General features: G+C 37.2%; 2 protein-coding genes across 2 annotated transcripts in view; one reads left to right on the forward strand and one right to left on the reverse strand.

The window, feature by feature from the left end:
- LOC118741421 overlaps positions 1-23,600 on the reverse strand; it is a gene marked incomplete in the record, with an annotated part of 159,132 nt that overhangs the window by 101,126 nt on the left and 34,406 nt on the right.
- Positions 17,483-18,790, forward strand: LOC118741420 (intraflagellar transport protein 46 homolog). The gene is made up of 2 exons (XM_036473390.1): positions 17,483-17,691; positions 17,765-18,790. The coding sequence occupies exons 1-2, from the start codon at positions 17,515-17,517 to the stop codon at positions 18,788-18,790; spliced, it is 1,203 nt and encodes a 400-aa protein (XP_036329283.1). The 5' UTR covers positions 17,483-17,514.

Consider the following 23,600-nt stretch of genomic DNA (forward strand, 5'->3'; position numbering starts at 1 on the left):
TATGCGACACTATTTCCCGGACGATGTGTATTTCCCATATTTACATAGGTGGTTTGCACTGGGCAATGACATGCGCAGCCATAAGTTCCGCGTAGCACTAATCCCGTTGCGGTCACCGCGAACGTAAACATAGTGATACATACATATTTTTTTAATGTTGAACGCAACCAAAAATAATCATACGCGGTGAATTCGCACGATTTGCATAACTGGCAAAATGCTTTAGTGCTTTCCACCGCAGCATCCATTGCGGTAGCAGTCACAGCTGTAAATGTGGACGGTATTGCATTACATTACAAAGGGTAAGTGCATACATTTACATATCCATATACAAATGTATGTACATCTAAATACCCTGCAGGGAGTGACGTTAGCTTATACCTAACTTTAGTCTGTTTACGCGAACACTAGTGCTAACTATTAACTGTGTATTTTGTTCGAAAAAAGCTAACTACTTTTGTGGGGCGATGGCCGCAAAAAAGTCAGACCTGGATACCTCTGCATTACATGTCAACTAACTTGTAACTAACTACTTTTGGACATAAAATATCAATAAGAAAAACAAAATATTTTTTTGTTTTTTTACTTTTTTATTTTCTTATTTTCTTATTTATTTACTTTATTTTATTACATTTCATATTTGTTTATATATTCTGCTCTGGGTAGCCCCATATTCGAACACCGTCAGACATAACTTCAAAATGATAGTATAAAATTTCGATCTTCCTTTTATTTGTCCTGAATATGAAAAAGAATCTGCGAAGTTCAGAAAAAAAGTGTATTGAAAGTAATTTTTGTATGAGGATATTTAATAGAAACTTGTAAAGAAAACCAACTCCCGATTGCGACTGCATGACTCCTGCACGACTTTACAATTCACTTTAAGTTGGTTTTGCCATAGCTAATTAAAAGTGAGGTATTAGTCGAAATCTCGCCAAAAAGCTAACTATAAGTTGGTTAGTTTTAACAATTGATAATTTTTCACTGCAGGGTACATACATATGTACATACATATATAGTATATAGTGAAAGAACGATGAAATGTGGTAGTACGTGCTTTTGAAATACTTTCATTTTCTAGCGGCGCGGAAAAGAAATTTTGATACAGAATATAAGAAACAAAAGGAAGAGCAGTAGCAGTGGCGAAGATGCGATTACGTAAAATGCACACTTTTGCACTTAATTAGTTGGCGAAAGGAAATGCGCATTAACCCACCAGCGACTACGCCAGATATACCAACTTGGTATTATTCTCCCTGCCGACAATCCCCTCCACCCATACAACCGCAACAGAGGTCCCAAAAGCATTTGCTGCGCTGCTGCTGCACATAGCGCTCAAACTGGCTCACTGACTTACATAAAAACTCGTATGCAGTTATCTACATACATACTTACATATACATATATCGTCGTTTAAAGTACAAAACCGCGTATCAACAAAATGCAAAACCGCGTAAGTGCGGTTGCATAAATTATTTTCTAGAGCGTAAAAACACTCATATTTCAAAATGGTTCTATTTTTTATAAAGCAATCGCATTTCTGGCTGGTTATATTTCAGGACGAATGAATAGGGCTAGAGCCAAGAGCTTGTCTGAGCAAATCCAATTTTTGGCAGCAAATGTCAGTTATGCGGTTTTGTACTTTAAATGCCGATATGTACCTATGTAGTTAAAAAATAAAAAAACTCGCGCCAGGGTTTTAGTATCTAATTTGAAATAGAAGCCGGCAAACCAGCAGCCTTTTGGAAAAACGGGCAGTGGGAGGTTGGGTGGTTGAAATCAACAAACAATATGCCGGAAAACGTAAAAGCAGGAAAATCGTGGTAACGTTGGGGGGAAATGAGAAAAAATTACGCAAACAGGAAAATGCAATAAAACTAAATGAGGAGATGAACGAGCGCAAATGCTGGCATTCATTGCTTAAATTGTTTGTAGGGCTCGGAGCGAAAGTGGTGTTGCAGCAGCGGATGAAGGGGAGCTACCGAAAATGGAAAATGGTTAACTGAAAATGGAAAATTAAAACTCTGCTGCTGAAACTTACTTCACTTAACTGACTACTAAACTTTAAACTGAAAAATTGAAATAAAAGCGAAAATTAAAATGAAAATGAAAATGAAAATGAAGTTACGACCTACTTTAAATGTTGGGGTGTAGTGTGAAAACCAACAAACAACAATGGCGCCTGCCGCAAGCACCAAAATGATAACAAAAAGCTTTAAGAGGGCCTTGCGCTTAACAAAGCCGCCGCTACTTGCCCACCTAACACTCCCACTACTCCCAGCATATCAAACGCATGTTGGTTGGTCTTTGCATAGAGGGGGGGAGAGGGGGGTGAAAGGGAATTTGTTTCCAGTAAATTGGGTCAACTTAAAAGCTTCCATAGAGTGGGCATAATAAATTTTGCATGCTGAACTCTGCATATTTATGTATGTACATACATATAAACACACATGCCTGAGCAAGCATGAGCACGCATGAGCATGAGGTTTGCTTATGTAAAGGCATCCTGATTGTTACAGCCTATCACACACACCTTTGAGTGCACCCGCAGCAAACACTCCACTCGATGAGCTTGCATGTGACAGTTTGTGGCTGCAGGAAGCAAAATTTTGGAATGATAATAAAATTTACACACTCCAACATGGGGAAACGCAACGCATACGCTTTTAGCCATACATACATATGTATGAATGTATGTAACCAGTTGAATCACGTGCCAGCTTGGCTTGCTCACTGTGGCACACATAACACACACACCACAGGATTATGCTAAGCGTCCACTTGGCCTGTGTGCAGAGTTGGGTTGGCTGGTGGAGTGATACAAATTTAAATTTGTACAGAGTGGTATCTATGTAGGCGTGCCATCGCACATACAGTGGTTAATTTTACCATTCAAAAAGGCAGTGAAGTTGGTTCGCGTTGAAACAATATTTGATGAACGAATGTAAAGGAATTTCGCACTGGAAATATTTATCTTTAAATCGACCATTGCTACGATATGCCATTTCCGAACAAGTTTTCTGTAGCATCAGGATAAGTTAGGACTAAGTTAGTCACAAGCTGCAAAAAGTTGAATTATATATTGCAAAACTCTAAATCAAATCGTCGCTTGGCGTGCAATACCGCTTGTACGCAAAATGCAATACCGCGTATGAGGTGGCTGAAAAAAAAAATGTTTTTGGTACCCTGTTTCAGTGCCGGCCTACTTTACAAATTTAATTGTCAATAATTTTAGTAGAAGTTCAGTTAGAAAACCATTCAAAAGTTTAGAAAAAAAAATAAATTTATCTGCACTTATGTGAGACTATCATATACGCGGTATTGCATTTTGCGTGTACGCGGTATTGCACGCCAAGCGACGAAATATTTGCGATTTTCAAAACGATAAATTTTGTGTAACTTTCCCAAAAAAAAGTAATTATTCATAAAGATGAACTTTACCAATATTTACTCTAAGGCTTTCTGCACATTGGTCGTCCAATCATAGTTACTTCATCGTTACAATAATGATGCAACGATTACATGACGACTACATTTTCGCACACTCGGTCGTGATATTTCAATTCGTTTGGCGTCTAAAAATTGACTTGGAGCAGGTATTTTATGTTTTTCTGGTTGATATTTTCGCGAAATATTTACAAAAACCTGCAATTTCTAAAATATGGACTGTGCTGCAACATTTCTAGACATAATTTTTCAGTAATATCTCTTCTTTTCTTTTCCTGAAATGTGTGTTTTGTACATGCACACAGAGACTTTTTACAATTTCGTCATATTTTATAGTTAAAAGGCTCACATTTATTGAATTTTATTGCAATTATCCACTTTTTAATAATTTCGACAGATTTTTTGCCAAAGACACTAATTTTTATGCAACTTTAATGCGAATATTAACTTTTTCACTAATTTTTCCCCATAAAATGTAAACGAACAATGCGTGCACAACGATTAGCAAACGACAGTGCCGTACTTATCCGTTTCTGTATCTTCTACGATTTGCCGATAACTAGCCGATAACGACAAGTGTGCAGATCTCCTTTGAAATGCATGTGCTCGGCTCAAAATTTCAGAGCGAGACGATAACGCAACTATGATTGGACGACAAGTGTGCAGATAGCCTAAGTTAGCAATATGTACGTACACGTATTTATTAAGAGTTTATATATGTATCTCTATTTTCCGTTCAACGTAAGTTCAGAAGAGTTTGAACTCAAAAGTCTCAATAAAAATTGATTTGCTTTTTGTTCGTACTAATTAACCAACCAACGTTTAACTTCCGATCGAAGTCGACAATTAATAGATAGTTGAATCTTTTCATTTCTACTGTGCGAAACTCGCCAGCGAATAAAAAAAAAACTAACTATTTTCGCATTAACGCGCCCAACTCGCTTATTAACTACCTACTCCCAGCCACTTCACCTACTTTGGCCAAAGATTTTGCATTTTCAACAAGTATGCCCCTTAGCCAGCTGCCGTCGCCGCAACAAAAGTATGCATTTTTCGCACGGCAATGTTTTAATTTGCCGCAAGAGGAGTGAGTGTGCGCGTGTGCATCTGTGTGCAAATGTATCAGTGCGTTGGTTTCCGCTTCCGGCATAGCAATCGGGCAAATTATATTTTTTTTTTGTATGCCGAGTAGGAGAGTGGTAAGTAAGTATGCAAGTAGGTAAATCCCAACGGCACAGTGAGAGTGACCACATTTTTATACATTGTATATTTATACGCGTTTGTCGTGGTGAAGTGCATAATACGGTAGATGGAAATGTATGCAAGCAAACTGCAATTTGCATTGGGGCCACGCACATAATTCGTTTTTTTTTTTTTGAATATTTGGCCCACAAGTGTCACACATTGAAGTCCTTGTTTGCGTTGTAATTTCAATTGCAGCTACACTTGAACACCTCGAAAACATGCGTGTAAGCCGAGACTTATGTATGTATGTATGTAGCTTTTTGCAGTGTTAAACATTTTCAAGTGTACCACCTAAGCGCTCAATTTTGTTCTTCATTGACACTTACATATGTACATATACAAATGTATATTTATGTATGTATGTCTATTCGAACTCGAAGTTATTAGTTGCACATGTGCGACGACTGGTGCCGTGTGTGTACCTCGAATTGTTCATATAAAAGGTTTGTTCCACACGAGCCCGCGGGATTCGGGGGTACCCAAAACCCAGTCCAGAATGCCTTCTACTTTTGGATCGTAAATGTCGTCTTCTTCGTGCCCGAAACAGCCGCGACTATTTTTCCTGGCAAAAGTCAGCTGTTGTGGAAATGGAAAATGTCACAGAATTTTCAGAAAATGTAGTTATTTGCTAATTTTATTAACCATATAAGACAAATACACATAAAATCATTGTTCAGAGCTGATTTGCTGATTCCGGGCACGAAATGTGTATTTTACGTTCCTTCCTCACGCTCTGGACACTTTTAGAGCACGTGTTGACACATTTTTGACACTTGTGAGAAGTAGCTTATTTTTACGCTCTAATTACCGAAACGGCCCGTAAAGTGTGTGGAACAAAGCTGTTGATATGTATGTGCATATTAATGGGTTAACACGAGTATGTATGCATGAGCTTATTTATGTATGTGCAGGTATGCTTGCAAAAACAAGCACGCAAGTGTAGTATTGTTGTATTTAATGGCAAAGAAAACAATCGTAAACAACTATTTTTTCCTTTAAATATGTACATCTTAGCACCTGTCCAAATATCTACATACCTACACATGTATGTATGTATTCATACATATGTACATACATACATACATATGTATGTATATACATTTAACATACATTTTCGATAGCGCACGAGTACATACGCCTTGAATTATGTACGTGTTATTGTCGCACATGTTTTATTTATTTTTACTCTTTTTTTATTGTATTTTTTTTTTGTTTGCTTTACTATTGTGCCCATTGCAATTGTTGTTGTTTAATGCCATATACACCCGCGAGTTTGCTATCTTCTACTTTTTTGTTAACGACGCTAAATTCATTCGGCATTTTTCAAGGTGTTTGTCGGCACACAAGTGAAGATTAAATTATAGCAGTACATTAAATTAATATGTACGTACGTATGTATGTATGTATATAGGCGGCAGATGTGGTGTAGTGGTCAGCGGTGCATGCTATCATTCCGCAGGGCCCTCATAACGGGCGCAGTGCTAACATCAAAAACAAAAGAAAATAAAAAGTTTTTTTCTAATAGCGGTCGCTCCTCGGCAGGCAATGGCAAACCTCCTATAGAATCGCCGCTCAGAGTCGGCGTCAAACTGTAGCTCCCTCCCCTTTGTGTGACAACATCAAGACGCACGCCACAAATCGAAGGAGAATCTCGGCCAAATACTGGCATATTGTGTAAGCGCCAATCTATTATATGTATTGTATATATATTACAGATTTCTTTTATCGCATCATTGAGCGCGTTTTATGCTTGGTCCGAACTTGATGTTCTTGAAATTGTATATGTATTCTAGTCACACCAGAAAATATGAGCACAAAGCTTCCTGCTAGATTAAATGAAAGCTTCATTAGTCAAACACAAGCCGACTTTTGCCAATGCAGTAGTGACGAGTCCTATCAAGTATCAAATTGGTGATGTTTAAGATGCCGCAGCTCATCTTCGATCTCGAGAAAACAAAAATATCTTCAATTCAGCATCGTTTCCGGCGCTATGATTGTATTAGGTCTATAAGACCTTGCGAAGTTTTTGGCGCTTGCTAATTTGTCAGTACTGGCATCCATGTATGAACGAACCCCCCCTCTAACTCACTGACGGCAATCGAACTCAGTTCCTCGAACACAGTTCGTAATTTTTGCATAAACGAAAGCCATTCTTTCTGTGTTTAGACACAGTCGAGCTCCGCAACTTAGGATTCGCCTACTGCGACAAAGAACAAATATTTACTAGCAGCTTTGGCTAAAAAGCCACACTTTTAGTTCCGATTTCACATACATACGCTCAGAATACTAGCACCAGCAATGACTATACGGAAACAATGACTATGCCAGCTTTCAAGGAATTCTTCTTGGCGTCCGGGGCGTCCTTGCTTTCGTTGTCCATGCGTAAAAAATCCAGCGCAATCGTTGTACTCTTACGCGCTTAACTATCTTCTTCGGTATCCACGCCGAAGCGAACAGGTCCGTGGCTCTTTCAAATAATAATTGTCTGAAAAACCCCCAAAGCTTTCTTATCTGTATTCGACATCGTCCACGTCATTATGTAGAGCGTAGATTTTGTTCGTCGAAAGCGGGTTCTACTTTTCAACTGTCTACCGAGAACAAAGTAGCAGCTGGTGGCACAAAAGTTATTCTTCGCTTGATCTCAAAGCCATTCTTACTGATGGTGTTTATGGTGAAAATCACTTCATTACATCAAAGTTATAACTGCCAACAGTGACGCGTGTGTCCCATAAATGAAAACTTTTTATGTGTTACCAGGAGATACTCTGTCTTGTCCTCTTTGACTGCTAGACCAACCTCTTTAGCTTAATGTTCTATGTTAGCTACACCAACGTACTTTAGGTTTCAGGCCAGCGATGACAATATCATCTGCATACGCCAGCAGCATAGTTCTTTTGCTGTATATGAAATCATCAAGAAATATACGACCCTATTATGGTTGTCGACGTCGACGTCGATGTCGCTTTTTCTTCAAAAATTAGCGCTCGCAAGTGCAACTCCAGCTACGCTGACCACAGTATTTTTGCAGAAAGGTGTTCCTCCGTAACCGGAGTTGGACTGATGAGGCCTATTTGTTCTTGAAAAAATAACATCGAAGTCGACGTCGACAACCATAATAAGGCGGATAGTCGTTTCGAGTATTTTCGTTTAATTTAATATAACATTGTAGTTGTTCGCCATCACTTCTTATATTCATCCGCAAGTTTCTGTGCCATCAACATCTTCAAATAAACTGAACAGATCTTTTGTTGTTATCATAAATTTGTTGTGTTAATCCGCCAATCTCTTCATACCCAATATGAAGCGCCGAAAAGTGCTTTTATTTATTGACGATTTTACTATTTCAGTATATGCGACTTATGTAGTTAAATTTGGTATTTTTTTTTATAAATATTCCACATTGGTTACTCAATTATTTCGAAAATATTTTGTGCGCCGCTTTTTATTGCACTCCTACTCTGCTGTCGATTCTGCTGTCCATTCTAATTTCAGAAATGGTAAAGGATAAGGATAAGAAGCGAGAAGAAAACTGTAATTTTTTAGTGGCTATGGTTATAGCTGTTTTTGTGTTCTGTGACTATACCATATTTAAAACATGGCGAAGTATTTGGAGAGTAGTTGGCCAGTAGCTACTTGATTGTATTTGCCAGACTAAAGGCATCAGCATCGAATGCTGTCAACACGTCTGCCTGCAATTTCACTGCCCGTGACTGGCAATTGACTTTGTTTGCTTAGCCAGATTCTAATTTTTGTATTCTTTAGCTATTTTATTTTGCTGTTATTGTTATTGCCATGGTCCTCCGTTGTTTTTGTTATCTGTTCACGAATCAGACTAAGGACTCTTAGATCTGGCTGCCACACAACGCTGCTTATCTATCTGCACGTGTAAGTACATTTTTTGTGGATGCTTATTTTTGTATTGCCTATTCTGCAGCTTTTACCAGCAATGTTGACCAGCAGGCGGCATAAAATGTTGGTTTTAGTTTCTTTATTTGAAGCAAACGGACGTGGGATAACGCGTCACTTTATGCCTACTTCGAGCATAGGCGCCTGAAGATAGACTACACTGCGACAGCTGGCGCTAAAATCAGCATGCCAAGACATACTTATTCCAGGCATACGGTGCTTTCCTTTCTTCCTTCCCACCCCCTGTGCTGACGGGCATCCTGTCTAGCTAAGAGCATAAGTACATACATATATACATATGTATGTATGTTGGTATGTACGAACCTCTTCTAAGTCCATCCTGCCTACGCGCAAGTGCCTCTTCTTCGCTCATTGTTCGCGTAAGTGCCACTCTTGTCGTCGGTTACTTGGTTGTCATAGTTGCCTCATTCAAGTTCAACAAAAGTGAAAGTCTTAGCAAATTATTGGCTTCTGGCTGCTGCATGCAGCAAGCTACCAACGCAGCGTACCGAGAAGACGGCAGCCAGCAAAAAGGCGCAGAGGTTACGAGTGGCTGTGTATGCCTTAAGCGCAAAAGTAGCCCAAGAAGATATATAAAAAATAAGTATGCGATATGCGTGAAGTGGTGCAAACAATTCCAGCTAGGCGTCCTTAGAAATTACTAAAAAAAAAACCCAAAACAAAAGGAGATACAAAACGCACAGGCCAGCTCAACAAAAATAATAGAGGATAATATAAAAGGGAATAAATTGCACGCCAGTCAAAACAAATAAAAGCGCGCACAGTCCTCCAGCGCTTTGCCGCTGTCATCCTTCTCGCCGCCAAGCCGAGTTAGAAGCTAATGCTCAACAAAACAATCAACTCGAGGCGTGTGCGGTGTTGTCCTTGTGTGCGTGTATATCTTTTTTGTTGTTATTTGTATCCTTACTTTGCTCCCGCTTAAAGCTTTGCATATTTTCGAGTTTTATCAATTCTTCTTGTTACTATCTGTACTTTGCGCTAGACAGTGTGACCAGGTTACCCATCTTATGCGTGCGTTTGAAATATAAGTTGAGTATGTACACAAATTCATATAACAGCAACTACATAGCCACGCATTAAAACGTAAGAAAGGTGAATTAATTTTTACTTCTATGGGTAAAAATCAAACACACGCATTCGGATACGCATGCTATGGAGGTCCACCTTTAGCTTTAGAATAAATAAGCTTAGTATCCAGCTCTCAAGAAAAGCAAAAACCCTATATAAAAAAAATTCTGAAGAAATGGGGAAGAAACTTTCTGTGTCAAATTTCCTTAAGGCAGTCTTTTGTGAAAGAAGGGCACAAGGCAACCCATAGTTGCAACAGAAATGTATGGGAGCTCTATTATTTCGCGAGGAGAGCTGTCAAAATTCCTTTGGCTCAATCACGCAGTAATGGCAAATTTTTCTTTACCGTTTTCTTAAGAGCCTGCATGCTAAGCTGTAAAATGAAATTTTTTCACAAAGTGATTTGTTGACGTGCTGCTTTTTGTGATTTATTTTTTCTTTAGTCTGATGATCCATGTAACCATATTTTCATATTTCAAATCAGAAAATTTTTGCAATTTTTCTTATCCTTAACTGAATTCCTTTTTGTATACCTCGAACTTGTGCGGCCGTTATTAGATTGGTAGAAGTTATTTTATGTAAATGTATTAATTATTTTTATTATGCGTGAATATACTGACAGCTTTTCAACTTCATTTTTCTCAGGATTTAATTATTCTGACCTTTTTCCACAATCAATTGTTTGTGTGATTATATGGTCACACTCGTGCTAGATAAGCTTTGGCTGGATGCTACGCTCAAAAGCACCCAAAATTTTCTTAATTCAAAGTAATGGTTGATAAGGCACGCTGGATGTTTCTATATTTGCTTGTAAATATTTGTATTGTAGATAATAAATGCAATGCAGCGAAAAGAGCATTGAAATTTAATAATTATTCGAACGCGAAAATATATATATGTATATACAAATGTACATGTACAGAGTATATAAGGTTGATTCACTGGAAAGCGATGTACCAAATACATACATACGATTTTCAAAATATTTCCCTCGTTATCACCTGACGAGTACAAGCAGGCGCAGGATCTCTAAAGTAAAAACTTTTTTAATTTGATTTGAAAAAAAAAAATGTTGTAATTGTCCGAAGCGCTGGAGGCGGAGAATTGATTTGAAAAAAATCGTAAGTCATAAATCATAAAACATATAAAAAACCCATTGAACATACAAATTATATGTGTATGTAGAAACATTTTTATTTGATTTGTACGTATGTTCACTTCGGTATGATATGATCTTAATACTCGCAATAACATGAACATACATACAGTGACTCAAACAAACGACCAGTGTTGCCAGGTCTTCGGCATGAGAAAACGTCCCTCTTGGTCTGAAAAAACGTAATTTCCTGCCCAAAAACGTCTTATTCAAATGAATGTACAAAAAATTGTTCTTATTAAATTTTTATTGTATACAAAGGTACATACATATGTACGTAAGGTATATTAAAATGTCATTTTGACAGAGCACATTTAAAATTCATTGTAAACTGGTTTGAGATCGTTACAGGCTAACCTAATATTCACGCACGCCGCCAATTTATTGTCAGAAATTTCTCATGCACATGCAACTTGTATGAGATCAACCGAAATTGAACGGCGTGCGTATGAAGCTAACTCAATTTCCAAATTTTTGTTCTGCGTGACATTTTGATTTGACGCTTCGCTCAATGAAATCAAATGCAAACGCATGCAAGTCAATTTCGGGTGACGCAAAAAAACAAATTCGACGGCATGCGTACCAAAACGCAAGCCGCGAATATTAGGTTAGCCTGTTAATGGGTATGTTCGGAATGCGCAGTAGTTGAGCGCAACCGTTACTAAAAAAAATCAGTGATACGAATGCGTCTTCTGAAAGGCTTGATACATTATCTGTCAAATTCAAAACACACAACATGTTGTCTCAAATGATCAGAAAAATATTACGATCATTTAACACGCAACTGTTCAGTTGATCAGAAGTACAAAACAACGCGTTCAGAAGGCTGATTAAGTCATCACCATTTTAATCGATTTTGTCTGTTTCTCTTTTGTTCATTTAATGTTTATTATTTTTCCATAAAAGCCAAGCTCATTATATAACAAACAAAATATAAATCCACATTTCAAACTTTGTACAAAAATTATAAAAAATCTGCAGAGCTTCAGCTGGATTTTCAACTTTTTATTTAGATATTGTAGAATTTTTTTGAGTATGCAGTTTGATAGCCCATAAAATTTCAGGGCAATAATGTGCAAGTTTAAAGGGGCTAAATAATCGCGTTGATTTTTAATATTCTTTTTTTCTTTCAATTTCATTTCATTTCATACATTTTCAATGAAGCCTTAAAAAAGTCGCCTACTTTTTTCTGACTTTTTATGCTGCTACAGCTTATTTGATGCTTTTGCGAGCGTGCGTGTTGCAAGAGATCAGCTCTTCCTGATTTGACTTTTAATGTGCAATTGCAAACATTACAATAAGCCTCGTAACCTCAAGTGTTTACACAACCAGCCTTTGAACACGAGATCCTTAGTCCAAGAACCCAAAAAAAAAATGCGCATACGCTTGGTATGCATCATATTTAAGTCATTTGTATCCAAGGAATAAATATCTTTTGAAGCAGCTGCTGCAAAACACAAAGCTTGTAAAGATTTATTAAGAAAATAATTCAAAATCAGTTCTACTTACAAGATTTAGTAATAGAGAAAAATTACTGGGAAGTTAAAAAACGTCATTTTCTACACAAAACACGTCCAAACGTCAACAGGATACAAAAAACGTCCAAATGACGTTAAAAACGTCAACCTGGCAACGCTGCAAACGATCGCGTGTTTTTTTTTTATATTCGTAATATTTTTCCAGCTAAATTTTGTTATTTTTATATAAAAATATCCCTTTGAAGCTTTAACCAAAACCGGGTAAATCATAGTTTCAGACTTTATACAAAATTTAGGAAAATTCAACAAATTTTCTCCAAAATTTTAACGTTTTATTCTGAATTTTTAGAAAATTTTTGGGTATAGCCCATAGCCAATCTAAAGAAGTACAAGTTTCAAACGGCTAAAAAATCGGGTTGATTTTTGAGAATTTTTTCTTGGTTTTCGGTAAAGCTTAGACGATATTTTTATATAAAAATACAAAAAAAATTTTGAATATTTGAAGAAATCAACACGTAATCATTTGTTTGAGTCACTGTATGTACATACGTAATTAAAGACATAAAAACACACCGTATACGCTGGCTTGGACATGTCGTATGCATGGATGCTAATGCTCTGGTGAAAAGCATCTTCGATCAAGGAATCCAAAGGAAAGACCAAGTGCTGAGGACATACATATCGTCACTCGGAATGCACAATTGGCGCAACTTTGCAAAGCAGAGGGACAAGTGGCGAAGTTTTATGTTCTCGACCCAGACTGACAAACAGTGTAGTGCAAAATAAGAAGAAGACATACAAAAAAAATATTGCATAACACCGTGCGACATAAACCAAAACATCAATATTCTTATAAAATTAAGGGCCAAATAAAGTATCTAAAACTTCGCTTTTAGTTTTTCTCTCTGACGATGGAATTTATTTTAAAAGCACTTTGAAATGTCAATGAGGTGGTTATTTCACAAAATTATTTAAAAAATCCAGTACAATGTAGAATAACAAAAGGGGTACCACGCGAAAGAGAAAAAAATAAAGCTAATAAAGTTCGGAGGACGAAATTTGAGGATGTGATTGTGTATATAGTATTAGTCTTTAGTATACATACATATAATTTTTCAAGAATAAATATTGAAAATTATCAACGATATTCAAGGATACAATTTTAACTCTTTATAGCACAATGTAACAGATACATTACAAACTCTCTTAGAATGCCCAAAATAATTATGGAATTGTTGGGTCCATTGGCGTGTCGCGATGTTGGTAACCTATGAAAGACCAGGTGAATAGGTTTGGCTTCACTTGGCATTTCCAATTAGCGCCAGTTGGCACAGAAGAGAAACGACTGACGAGTCTAGCTGGACTCGTCCAAAATCGCTTAGGCGATTACAGCCCCATTTAAGAAGAAGAAGAGGGCACCGATACAAATCGTTTCACACAACCGAAGCTGTTTTTCCTTAAATTCGTGATAAGGGCTTCTAAGGTATTACTGCAAGTTCAATTGTAGATCGACCGGTGAAAACTATTGCCCACGTACATTCAAAAATAAACACACACAAAAATCCGCATACTTTTTAATACATTGTTTTAGCAAAGGTAAATTCGTGGCTTTTTATAATTTAATTAAACTGGTAAAGCAATTCAAAGTGTTCGACACATTTAGGAACAAAAATTACGTCTGTGTAATTTCTGTCACATTGCGTTACAAGGGTCATGAAAATTTGATTAAATATTGTTGATTTATGATAAATTTCACGTGTATGGCATTCCGTAGATCGAATGCACATCAAATCTTTAAAGGTGATGATGACAATAATATTGCAATCCCTTACTTCAATCCGAAAGTTTAAAGTTCCAATCTATTGTTATTATTATGACATAAATTCTAGCTTTTAAAATTTTACAGGAGAGGAAAAAAACTTTTTATAGCCATTTTCTTCAAGTATTTCGCAAAACTTTGAAAACAGCATTCTGCCCGTTTAAAGCAAAGCAAAACACCATACGAATCAGAGGAATTCGATCTTTATTAAAAGATTTCGTAATATTTTGGCCCTATCGAATTTTTCGAGCTTCTTTGGGACTTGGCAAATTCTCCCTTCATTGAATATAAACGAGAACCTTTATCCTTTTCTAAACAATGCATTTTTACATTTGCCACCGCGGTTTCATTTAAATGGAATCATTTAAATGGGTTTAGCGTTTGTTGAATTATTCGACATTAACAAACCGCAGTTAAGTGACAAGTGGCAATTTTGGCGGCTGAAACAAGATATGTAACACAATGTAATCAAAAGTTAGAAAACTTTTAGTTTATTAACCCTTGGCTGTTGGTCACTCCCAATGCCTCAACACATTTATTAACTTCAAATTTGAACTGCTGCCCAGTAAACGGGATTTGCATGTCATTACTTCCCTTAACACTTTTTCTTATCACTTCCACGCCCTGTCCTATTTTCATAAATTGAGTTGGGTATAGTAATCCGTTTCCTTTGCACACATACATATGTACACTAGTAAACACATACACAGAAATATATGTATATCGTCGTTTAAAGTACAAAACCGCGTATCAACAAAATACAAAACCGCGTATGTGAGGTTGCATTAATTATTTTCTAGAGAGTAAAAACACTCATATTTCAAAATGGTTCTATTTTTAACCGACTTCCAAAAAAGGAGGAGGTTATCAGTTCGTCGGAATTTTTTTTTTTTTTTATGTATGTTACCGCATAACTTTGGACCACGTCAACCGATTTCGATAATTCTGTATATTTTTTATATGGGAGTTTAAGTCGGTTTTTTTTGCTAAAAATTACTTGTTTATAAAGCAATCGCTTTTCTGGCTAGTTATATTTCAGGACGAATGGATAAGGATTGAGCCAAGAGCTTGTGTGAGCAAATCCAATTTTTGGCAGCCAATGTCAGTTACGCGGTTTTGCAGAATGACGATATGCGGTTTTGTACTTTAAACGACGATATGTACTTATGTACATATGTATGTATGTATATAAATCCATTTAAAAACTACATACATATAAAAACACTTTTTTGTTTTTGGTAACACGAAGGATGTCGTTGTGCTTTTGATTTACCCACCTTTTGTGTTTGCTTTTGGCTTTTTACTTTTCACACTTTGTTGCTCTTGTTGCTTTTGTTGCTTTTGTCAATGAAACTTGCAAATGCCGGTGTGTCTGTCTGTCTTCGCCTGCAATTTTCTATTCAATACAACAACGCCAACGCTCAACGCCAACGTCCTGGTAAAAATAATCCTTTGGGGTGGCTGCTGTAAAAAGTTCGCTCACCTACAACACCTTCACAAAAACAACAAATGCATATGTTTTTGCTGCCTGCTAAATCACTAATATCAACAAAGTGTTGTCGCAGACGTGGCGCGTTTCGGATGGCAGCAATTAATTCACTTCGTCTAATTAAGTTGCAGAACAATTTTACTTTGGAGCGACACCGTCTGCCTTTTAAATATTTCAATTAATTTTAAAAACACTATTCTTTGTTGTAGTACTCGCACTTGAAGACTATATCGCAATTTGCATTTAATTTTCGTTAGTTGTTTGCTTCTTTATTACCAACACTTTTAATGGCGGTATTTTGTTTTAAAAACTCGCGGAAAAAATAATATTGTTGTAATTCCATGCTCATAATCGCCACTTTGTGGATGATGATTAAAACCCTTAAATACACGAATAAACGTAATTAGCAATAATTAAATCAGCTGTTGGCCAATTTATTTTATTTACACTCATAGGCGTTAATTGTAAGTAGATAAAAAATATCAACTAATATGTAAGTGGAAGTTTATTCGTTATCTTATTAACACAGCGAAATGTTATATGGCCGCTCGATAAGTTAATTTTGTTAGCGTACGCTGCACAACACAACTCGAAATTCAAAACAAGCTTCCCTTCACATAAAGCCAAACAAACCGACATCCGACGTCCGACGTATCGAAAGCAACAAAGCACAATAAAACCACTGTGCAATCGTTGCTATTGGAATAGCGTTGAAAACAAGTTGATTGCAGTGTTGCCAGCCAAACTTAAAAAAAAATGTAAGACAAATAACGTAAATCTTTACGAAGGAAAAACTGGCTAAATTGAAAATAAAAGCTCTGTTAGTCTAGACTTAATTTTCGTAATTTAACTTAACTTAATATTTTCGCACAATCTCTTATATGAGGAAAAACCTGTTATATGTTGGCGGTTAGTGAAAACTTAACTTTCCATAAGAAACTTAAGAATATGCAAGGCATATTTAATGTGCCTTGAGAACATGTAGATTTTAGATTGCGGCCTTGCATAAATTGAGAGCGGTGAGAGGCTTACCAGATTTTCGCTTCTGTAGTTCCAAAAAAAATTATTTATGACAAACAATTTTTTTTGCATGAATTTTTTTTTGATAGGCTGAAAAAGATACTAAATAAAAAAAAATGTATTTTCGCATCTGCCTTAAGTTGGCATGAATACTCACATTGGCGATTTCTTACGGTAAGTTTAGTTAAGTCTAGAACAACTAACTATGATTTAAGAATTTTTTCTCCGTTTATTTCTGTGACGTTAATTATCTACGTTCAATAGCTTTACGTTCTATGGTTTACGCTCTTTGAAAAACAAAACATTTCAACCATCTGGCAACAGCGTGGGTTTCGAAGTGTACAGCATTGCCAGCTGCTAGTTGCGAAAACGGATATACGACAATCTAAGCGGATGTGCTGCCTTTCCATTAAATCACACGCACACATATGTATGCATGTACATCTATACGCAATTTAAGTCAATCTGCAAAACAAACATACGAATTTTCGTATTTAAACCCGTTATGCGGTATCATTTATTGATAAAAGCACCTGATAATAATTGTTTGTTGCTTGTCAAAAGTAAAATTAAATAACGTATCCAGGCATACATACATACATACATACATATGTACACACATCGAGTTGCCTGGACAACCATGCATTCTTAACCGGTGCAAACAAACAGGTAAACAGACCCAAAGCCACCAAAAAGTGCAGCAGCGTGAGATTTCTATATAGCAAAAATTACAGGAAAATAGCTCGCAAGTTCAGTAGTTGACAAGCTATTGGAAGCAGCTTTGCCCTCATCGCACGCATAATTAGCTGGGGTCAGCAGTTCATTAGCTGTCCCAACTGTTACAAGTTCACACAGTTATCGCGAAATGAATTATTACGACGAAGAAATCACTATAAACGGAGCCGACACGAAGAACCTAAATCACTTTAGAATGGATCGAATGCCAAGCACCAGCAGCGGTCGCAATATTGGCACGGCAAATTCACAACGCTTAACTGCCGCATCCAGTAGTCGTGCTGCTACTCTGCGTCAAAGAAATGTTGTAAGCTTTTTTACACTTCCATTTGCTTTTAACATCTGATAAAATGGATTTTTTTTAACCTTCCTTATTCCAGTTGCACGGCAGTTCCACTGACGATGATGGCCTGTTGCAGGACATTATTGATCACGACGACGAGGATGACGACGATGATGACGACGATGATGTAAGCGAAATGCAACACGCACAGCTAACCAACGAAGCAGCCGGTGGCACAGCCAATCAACGCCCACAGACACGCCCAGGCAGCATACGCAGCGCAGCGAAGTCTCTATCAGCAGCAAAACCACCAGCGCGCGCTGGACCTCTGATTGTGCCATCCGAAAGTGAATCCGATGAGGCCGTGTCGCCGCAACCGCATCTTGAGGCTGTGGAAGAGACAGGTGACGCCACACGCGTATCTGCGCCAGAGGTGCAACTTTCCATCAAGCCAGAGCAATGGGATAAATTAACTGTGCATCAAGAACTAAAAGATCTCTTTCCGAATATACTAAAATATACGCCACAGTGTATTGACACGCCTTATCGCCTGCAACCATTCATACCGGACTTTGTGCCATCGGTGGGCGACGTGGATGCTTTTCTCAAAGTCACTACACCACCACTGCTGAAACCCCAACGTAAGCAGGAAATCAATGATTTCTTGTATAAAATGGGTCTTTATGTGCTCGACGAGCCCTCGGGTGATCAATCGGAACCGAGTTTGCTCAATATGAAATTGCGCTCGGTGCTCAGTGGAAGCGTTGCTAAGGCGCGCACCACGTCAGCTTCTCTGATTCCGACAGCTAAATCGTCGAAAGAAATCGACAAGTGGATCAACGAGGTTGAGAAGTTGCATATGACACAAATGGTGAACGATGTACAGCCGCGGAAGGAGATCGAGCCTTTGTTGCTCAACTGGCCGCGCTCATATGCCGATGCAAGTGGTGCTGTGCAGCAAGCTTATCAGCGTTGCTTGGAAGATGGAGATATTGCGCATTATGTGCGCACGTTGTGCCAGCATTTCGAGGTGGAGGGGCCCGCTGAAACGCAAGTGGATTACATACTGAACGTACAGACGCTATTTGCGTTGTATTTGGCAGCCAATCAGGCGTGGGAGTAATTACCATCATTCAAAACAGCTAAACATATCTATACTATACATTTTTGTAAATGTAAAAAAAAAAAATAGATCTCATATTTAGTGCGTTCCAGAACGTCTAAGATTTGCCGGTCTTGTAGTATCTAGTCCAAAGTAGTTTCCGTATGCCACGTTTATATAAGGTTCATTAAAGGTGAAAATACCAGTTCCTTCAAAAACGCAAATCCTGCAAATCCTGGAGTACGGGAACAGGCTAATTATAAATGATATCTCAAAGGATTTTAACCTAGAAAGCTTTAATTTAAAACCACTTGAGGCCAACTGATTTATGTACTTGCACTCGTATAGGATCACTCAAGAGCACTCTCCAAGAAGTTGAAGTAGGTAATGTATCTGGGTCGACTTTTTAGGCGTTCAGAGTATGGTAGTACACGGTCAGCGGGAGCCAGAAAAAAAAACGTGAGCTAAAATGACGCTAAGAAAGATCGATTGGATGATAATAATGAGAAATTCGATCTGTTCATTTTTTATTTTTATCCTTAAAAAACCATTTTCTAAATACAAAAACCCATAGCGACGGTGTGCTTGGATAAGGTTTAGCCCAAAATTCCTCCCCCATCCAATTTTTCTCCAAATTCTTATTCTGTCATCATAACCAAATTATTTGAACCGAAAATGAAAATCTTTTATAGAAGGATTCCGAAAGACATCTCTAATAATAATAGATTGGCGCTTACACGCTTATGTTATTGTTTGGCCGAGCTTCTCCTCCGATTTTGCGCCTTACACCGGCTCCGAATGCCGATTCTATTTTTACGAGAAGCTATTTTTTAATGGCAGAAATACAGTCGGAGGTTTGCCATTGCCTGCCGAGGTGCGACCGCTGTTAAGAAAAAAAACCTTTTTTTCTACATTTTTTTGTGATGTTGCTTTGACCAGCGCGTACTGCTAATTATCCTTACTGCAAAAATAATTTGCTTGAGCTTCAAAATTTGCAAAACCCCATTTTATTATAACTACGAATATATGTATCTTCTATAACATTTATTTGCATTGCACCTCCAAATCTATCTATAAAATGGAGTACGCATCAAATGAGGCATTTAATTGCCGCTTATTCAGTTGTCGTCTGATAGCTCAAGATAAGCTGTTTCACCTAAGCACATTTCCAAGTTAATTTTCAATGCGATTATCATCTAATCTGTACCTTCTCTGTCATTTTTTGATATGCCATGCGGCTTTGAAATTAATGCACTAATTGATTTCCAAGGCATACATGTGCTTTCGAAATGCAAGACATACATACATATGTATGTATTTACGTTGCGCCCCGTTACATCCACTGAGCTTGTGTATGCAATTATGCGGCCTTCTCCCATCGACATTCAAACGTACGCACTCTTCGGACAGTAAACAGTTCGCTACGCAATATGCACCTCATAGTTGACCCCAATCGCCAACCCAGCTATGTAAACGCCGTTCTCCACTTACTACCAACATTTGGCACGGCGAACAACCCTCTGCCAGAGAAAGCGGTTGCCCTAATCGATGCGTCGGCTACTAAGCCTCAATTAGAGGCATGTTAGGCCTTAAGTAATGCATTGCATTGAGGTGCTCTTCTTCGACCAATGGGCCGCTCTGTTGCAGTCACTGAATCGGTAAATGAACTAAATCACAGTTAAGATGACCGTCGCCGCAAACAAACACAAACAATTGTGGGCATGGCAAGCCGATGAATGAGTTGGTACATAGGAATTTATGATTAGCGAATAGAATTCATGAGCACTGGATTTGGATGTGGGAGAGATATTGAAATGAACCCAGTGGGGAGAGTACTTACCCAGTCGGAAAAGTAGTAATGCATTACATGTGTGATAAATTACATAATGTATTTCTTATGCGTTCTCGATAATATTACTGCTAACTATGTAATACGCATCCTAATGTATTCAAAAAGTTCCAAAAATTTCATATAAAAACACATTCATTTCTCGATATCTACTAGGTAATGCAAAATTGAATGCCCCACTTTTCTTAGGACATCGCCCTGGGGAAAACCCCAACCCGCGCCCACTTATAGTTTTTAAGTAATTTGTTGTTAAAGTTGCGAAATTCACCAAATATGTTGATGCAAATTGCATCGAATTTATCATCCAAAAGTGCGTGAAATAGATAAATGTCACTTAAATGTAAGCATTTAAGTAATATGCTACGATAAAACATTTATAAAAGTACTGAAGTAGTAAACATGCGAGGGTTGCAACTGAACACCGAAGTTGGTGCTGCCAGACGATTTATCATCAAAATTGTTTGCGTCCACAGTATTTTTGCGTCAAATTCCTTTCTCTGTAGGCGGCCTTCGCCCGCGCTTTAGGATTATAACCCTAACCAGCGATGTACCCTTGTGAAAGGATGAGGTATGTGGTAAACCTGGGGCTACCGCCCCAATGTTGTCTTTTTTAATTTTTATTTTTTTTTATTAATAGAGCCACAGCCGAAAATTTTTAATAAAAAATCGCGGGATTTTTTATTCCAAATTTTCCTTTTATTAATTATTTTATATTATAAAAAATATCGACGCGGGCGTAAATATTTGCTTTTTTAATACTGTTTATTAAAAAATGCAAAAAATATGGATTGTTATTATGTATTTCCAAAGAAAAAAATACATTTTTGTTAAAAAAAGATGGCCATAATTGAAATTTTTTTAGAAGTTGTTTTTAAAAAAGCGCATATTCAAACCTACCCTTATGTTGTGGAGGTCATTATGAAATATAAGTTGACGTTCTTTGGCTGCACTTTTTATATGAAAATTTGTTAATGGAAGTGCAAAAAATTTTAACAACAAATTACTTAATTTATGTAAAATTATCTGTTTCTTAGCATCCTCGTAAAGTTTCATGAGAAAATTCATTATAGTTTTGCTAAAACACACACATGTCGATGTACACTAAAGTCAACCCTTACATTTTCTCACTGGGTAGTAATACATTACATGCGTCATAAATAATGTAATGTATTTTTATGAGTATTAGACTCTATTACTATTCAAAAAGTCCACAAGATATTTCATATTAAATCGCATATTTTGCTATTTTCACTTCACTTTTTTATCAATAATATGGCAACTCACAGCCAAGGATAGTTGGCAGCCCTGGGTCCAACCGCTGTTCAGGACTGCCAACTCTACTTGGCTATGAAGTGCTATATAGAGGATAAAAAAATGCCAAAATGCACCAAATTGAATAAAAGTACCAAAAACGGTGCCATTCTTTTTAATTCGTCCCATTTAGCATTAATAGGTTCATTCCTTATCTTTTTGGACTAAAATCTTAAAAGTGTCAAAATGCCAGAGCGTAAGCAAAATGCGCTCACTAAAAGAGAATAACAGAAAAAGTAAAGGAACGCAAAAAACCAAATTTTTAGTCCAAAGAATTGCAACAACAAAACTTACGTCAAATAAGAATGGAATGGTATGTACAAAACACATTCACACAAGCACAAGCACAATAAACACTTACTATATCAATTTTTTGCCTCCTTCCAATATCAATTCACTTTTTTTACTTTTTGGATTATTCTCACTTTTTGCGTATTCTTTAATTTCCGTTAATTTAAATTTAGTTGAGTTTGACACTTTTCAGGATTTTGCCAGAAAAAAATCTTCTGACTAACCGCCCTATTCCCACAACACTGACAAATTTCATCATATGACTATTGTCACAATTACTGCGCCTAAAACACAATATAAACATTGTTTCGCCGTTGTCACTTACTCAGTAAGTCATAACAATAAAACTGACAATTGTCATACGACAGCTTATAATAAATTTGCGGCATAGTATTAGTCAAGGCAATAGTCAGCCGCTGAGTTTTGTCAGTGGTGTGGGAATAGGGCGGTAAATCTGCGGACTGATGAGAGTCACTCTCACTGAGTGTTGCTCTCTCATTTTTGCTGTCATTTTCGAGTTAAGGAACGCTTTTTGGACTAAATCTGACTACTTCGGACTTTTTCTGACTATTTCTGGGAGATAAGGAACGCTCCTAATATTAGAAACAAATTCCTAAAACAAAAGTCCAGTGCCAAAGTAAGATAAACCAGTCGCATACACTATAGAAATTAGAAGATTTTGGTTGAGAAAAAGAAGTACACGCAAAGGATTTCATAAAAGTGTGTTGAAATATTTCTATATTTGAAAAGTGCCATTTTAACACTTTGTGCCAAATTGGAAAATTAAGTGCCATTTGAAGTAAAATAGGCCCAAGCAAGGCGAATTTATACAAGATGGTTTTACCGCCCTATTCCCACAACACTAACAAAATTCATCATATGACTATTGTCACAATTACACAATATAAACATTGTTTCGCCGTCGCCAATAAAACTGACAATTGTCATACGACAGCTTAAAATAAATTTGCGGCATAGTATTAGGCGCAGTAGTAAAGGCAATAGTCAGCCGCTGAGTTTTGTCAGTGGTGTGGGAATAAGGCGGTTAATGGCCAAATTAGGTTTTCGCCGCGGTTCTTCCTAATGTCAAAATCAAGGTCAATTTATACAATGTGGTGTTACTGGCGAATTTACATTTTCGCCGCGGTACTTATTAATGTCAAAACGATGTGTTTGTTGTAAACAAGGCGAATTGATAATACAACAAAGACACTATTTTGACATTACGAAGTACCGCGGTGAAAATCTAAATTCACCAGTAACACCACCATGTATAAATTCGCCTTGGTCAAAATGATGTGTTTGTTGTAAAGCATGATTCAATAATGAATGAATTATTTGGGGTGTTCACAGTTCGTTCCAAATAGTGTCTCAAAATGT

The sequence above is a fragment of the Rhagoletis pomonella genome, unplaced genomic scaffold (assembly GCF_013731165.1).
Source record: "Rhagoletis pomonella isolate Grant_MI unplaced genomic scaffold, Rhpom_1.0 Rhpom_scaffold_00006, whole genome shotgun sequence".
NCBI classification, from domain to species: Eukaryota; Metazoa; Arthropoda; class Insecta; order Diptera; family Tephritidae; genus Rhagoletis; species Rhagoletis pomonella.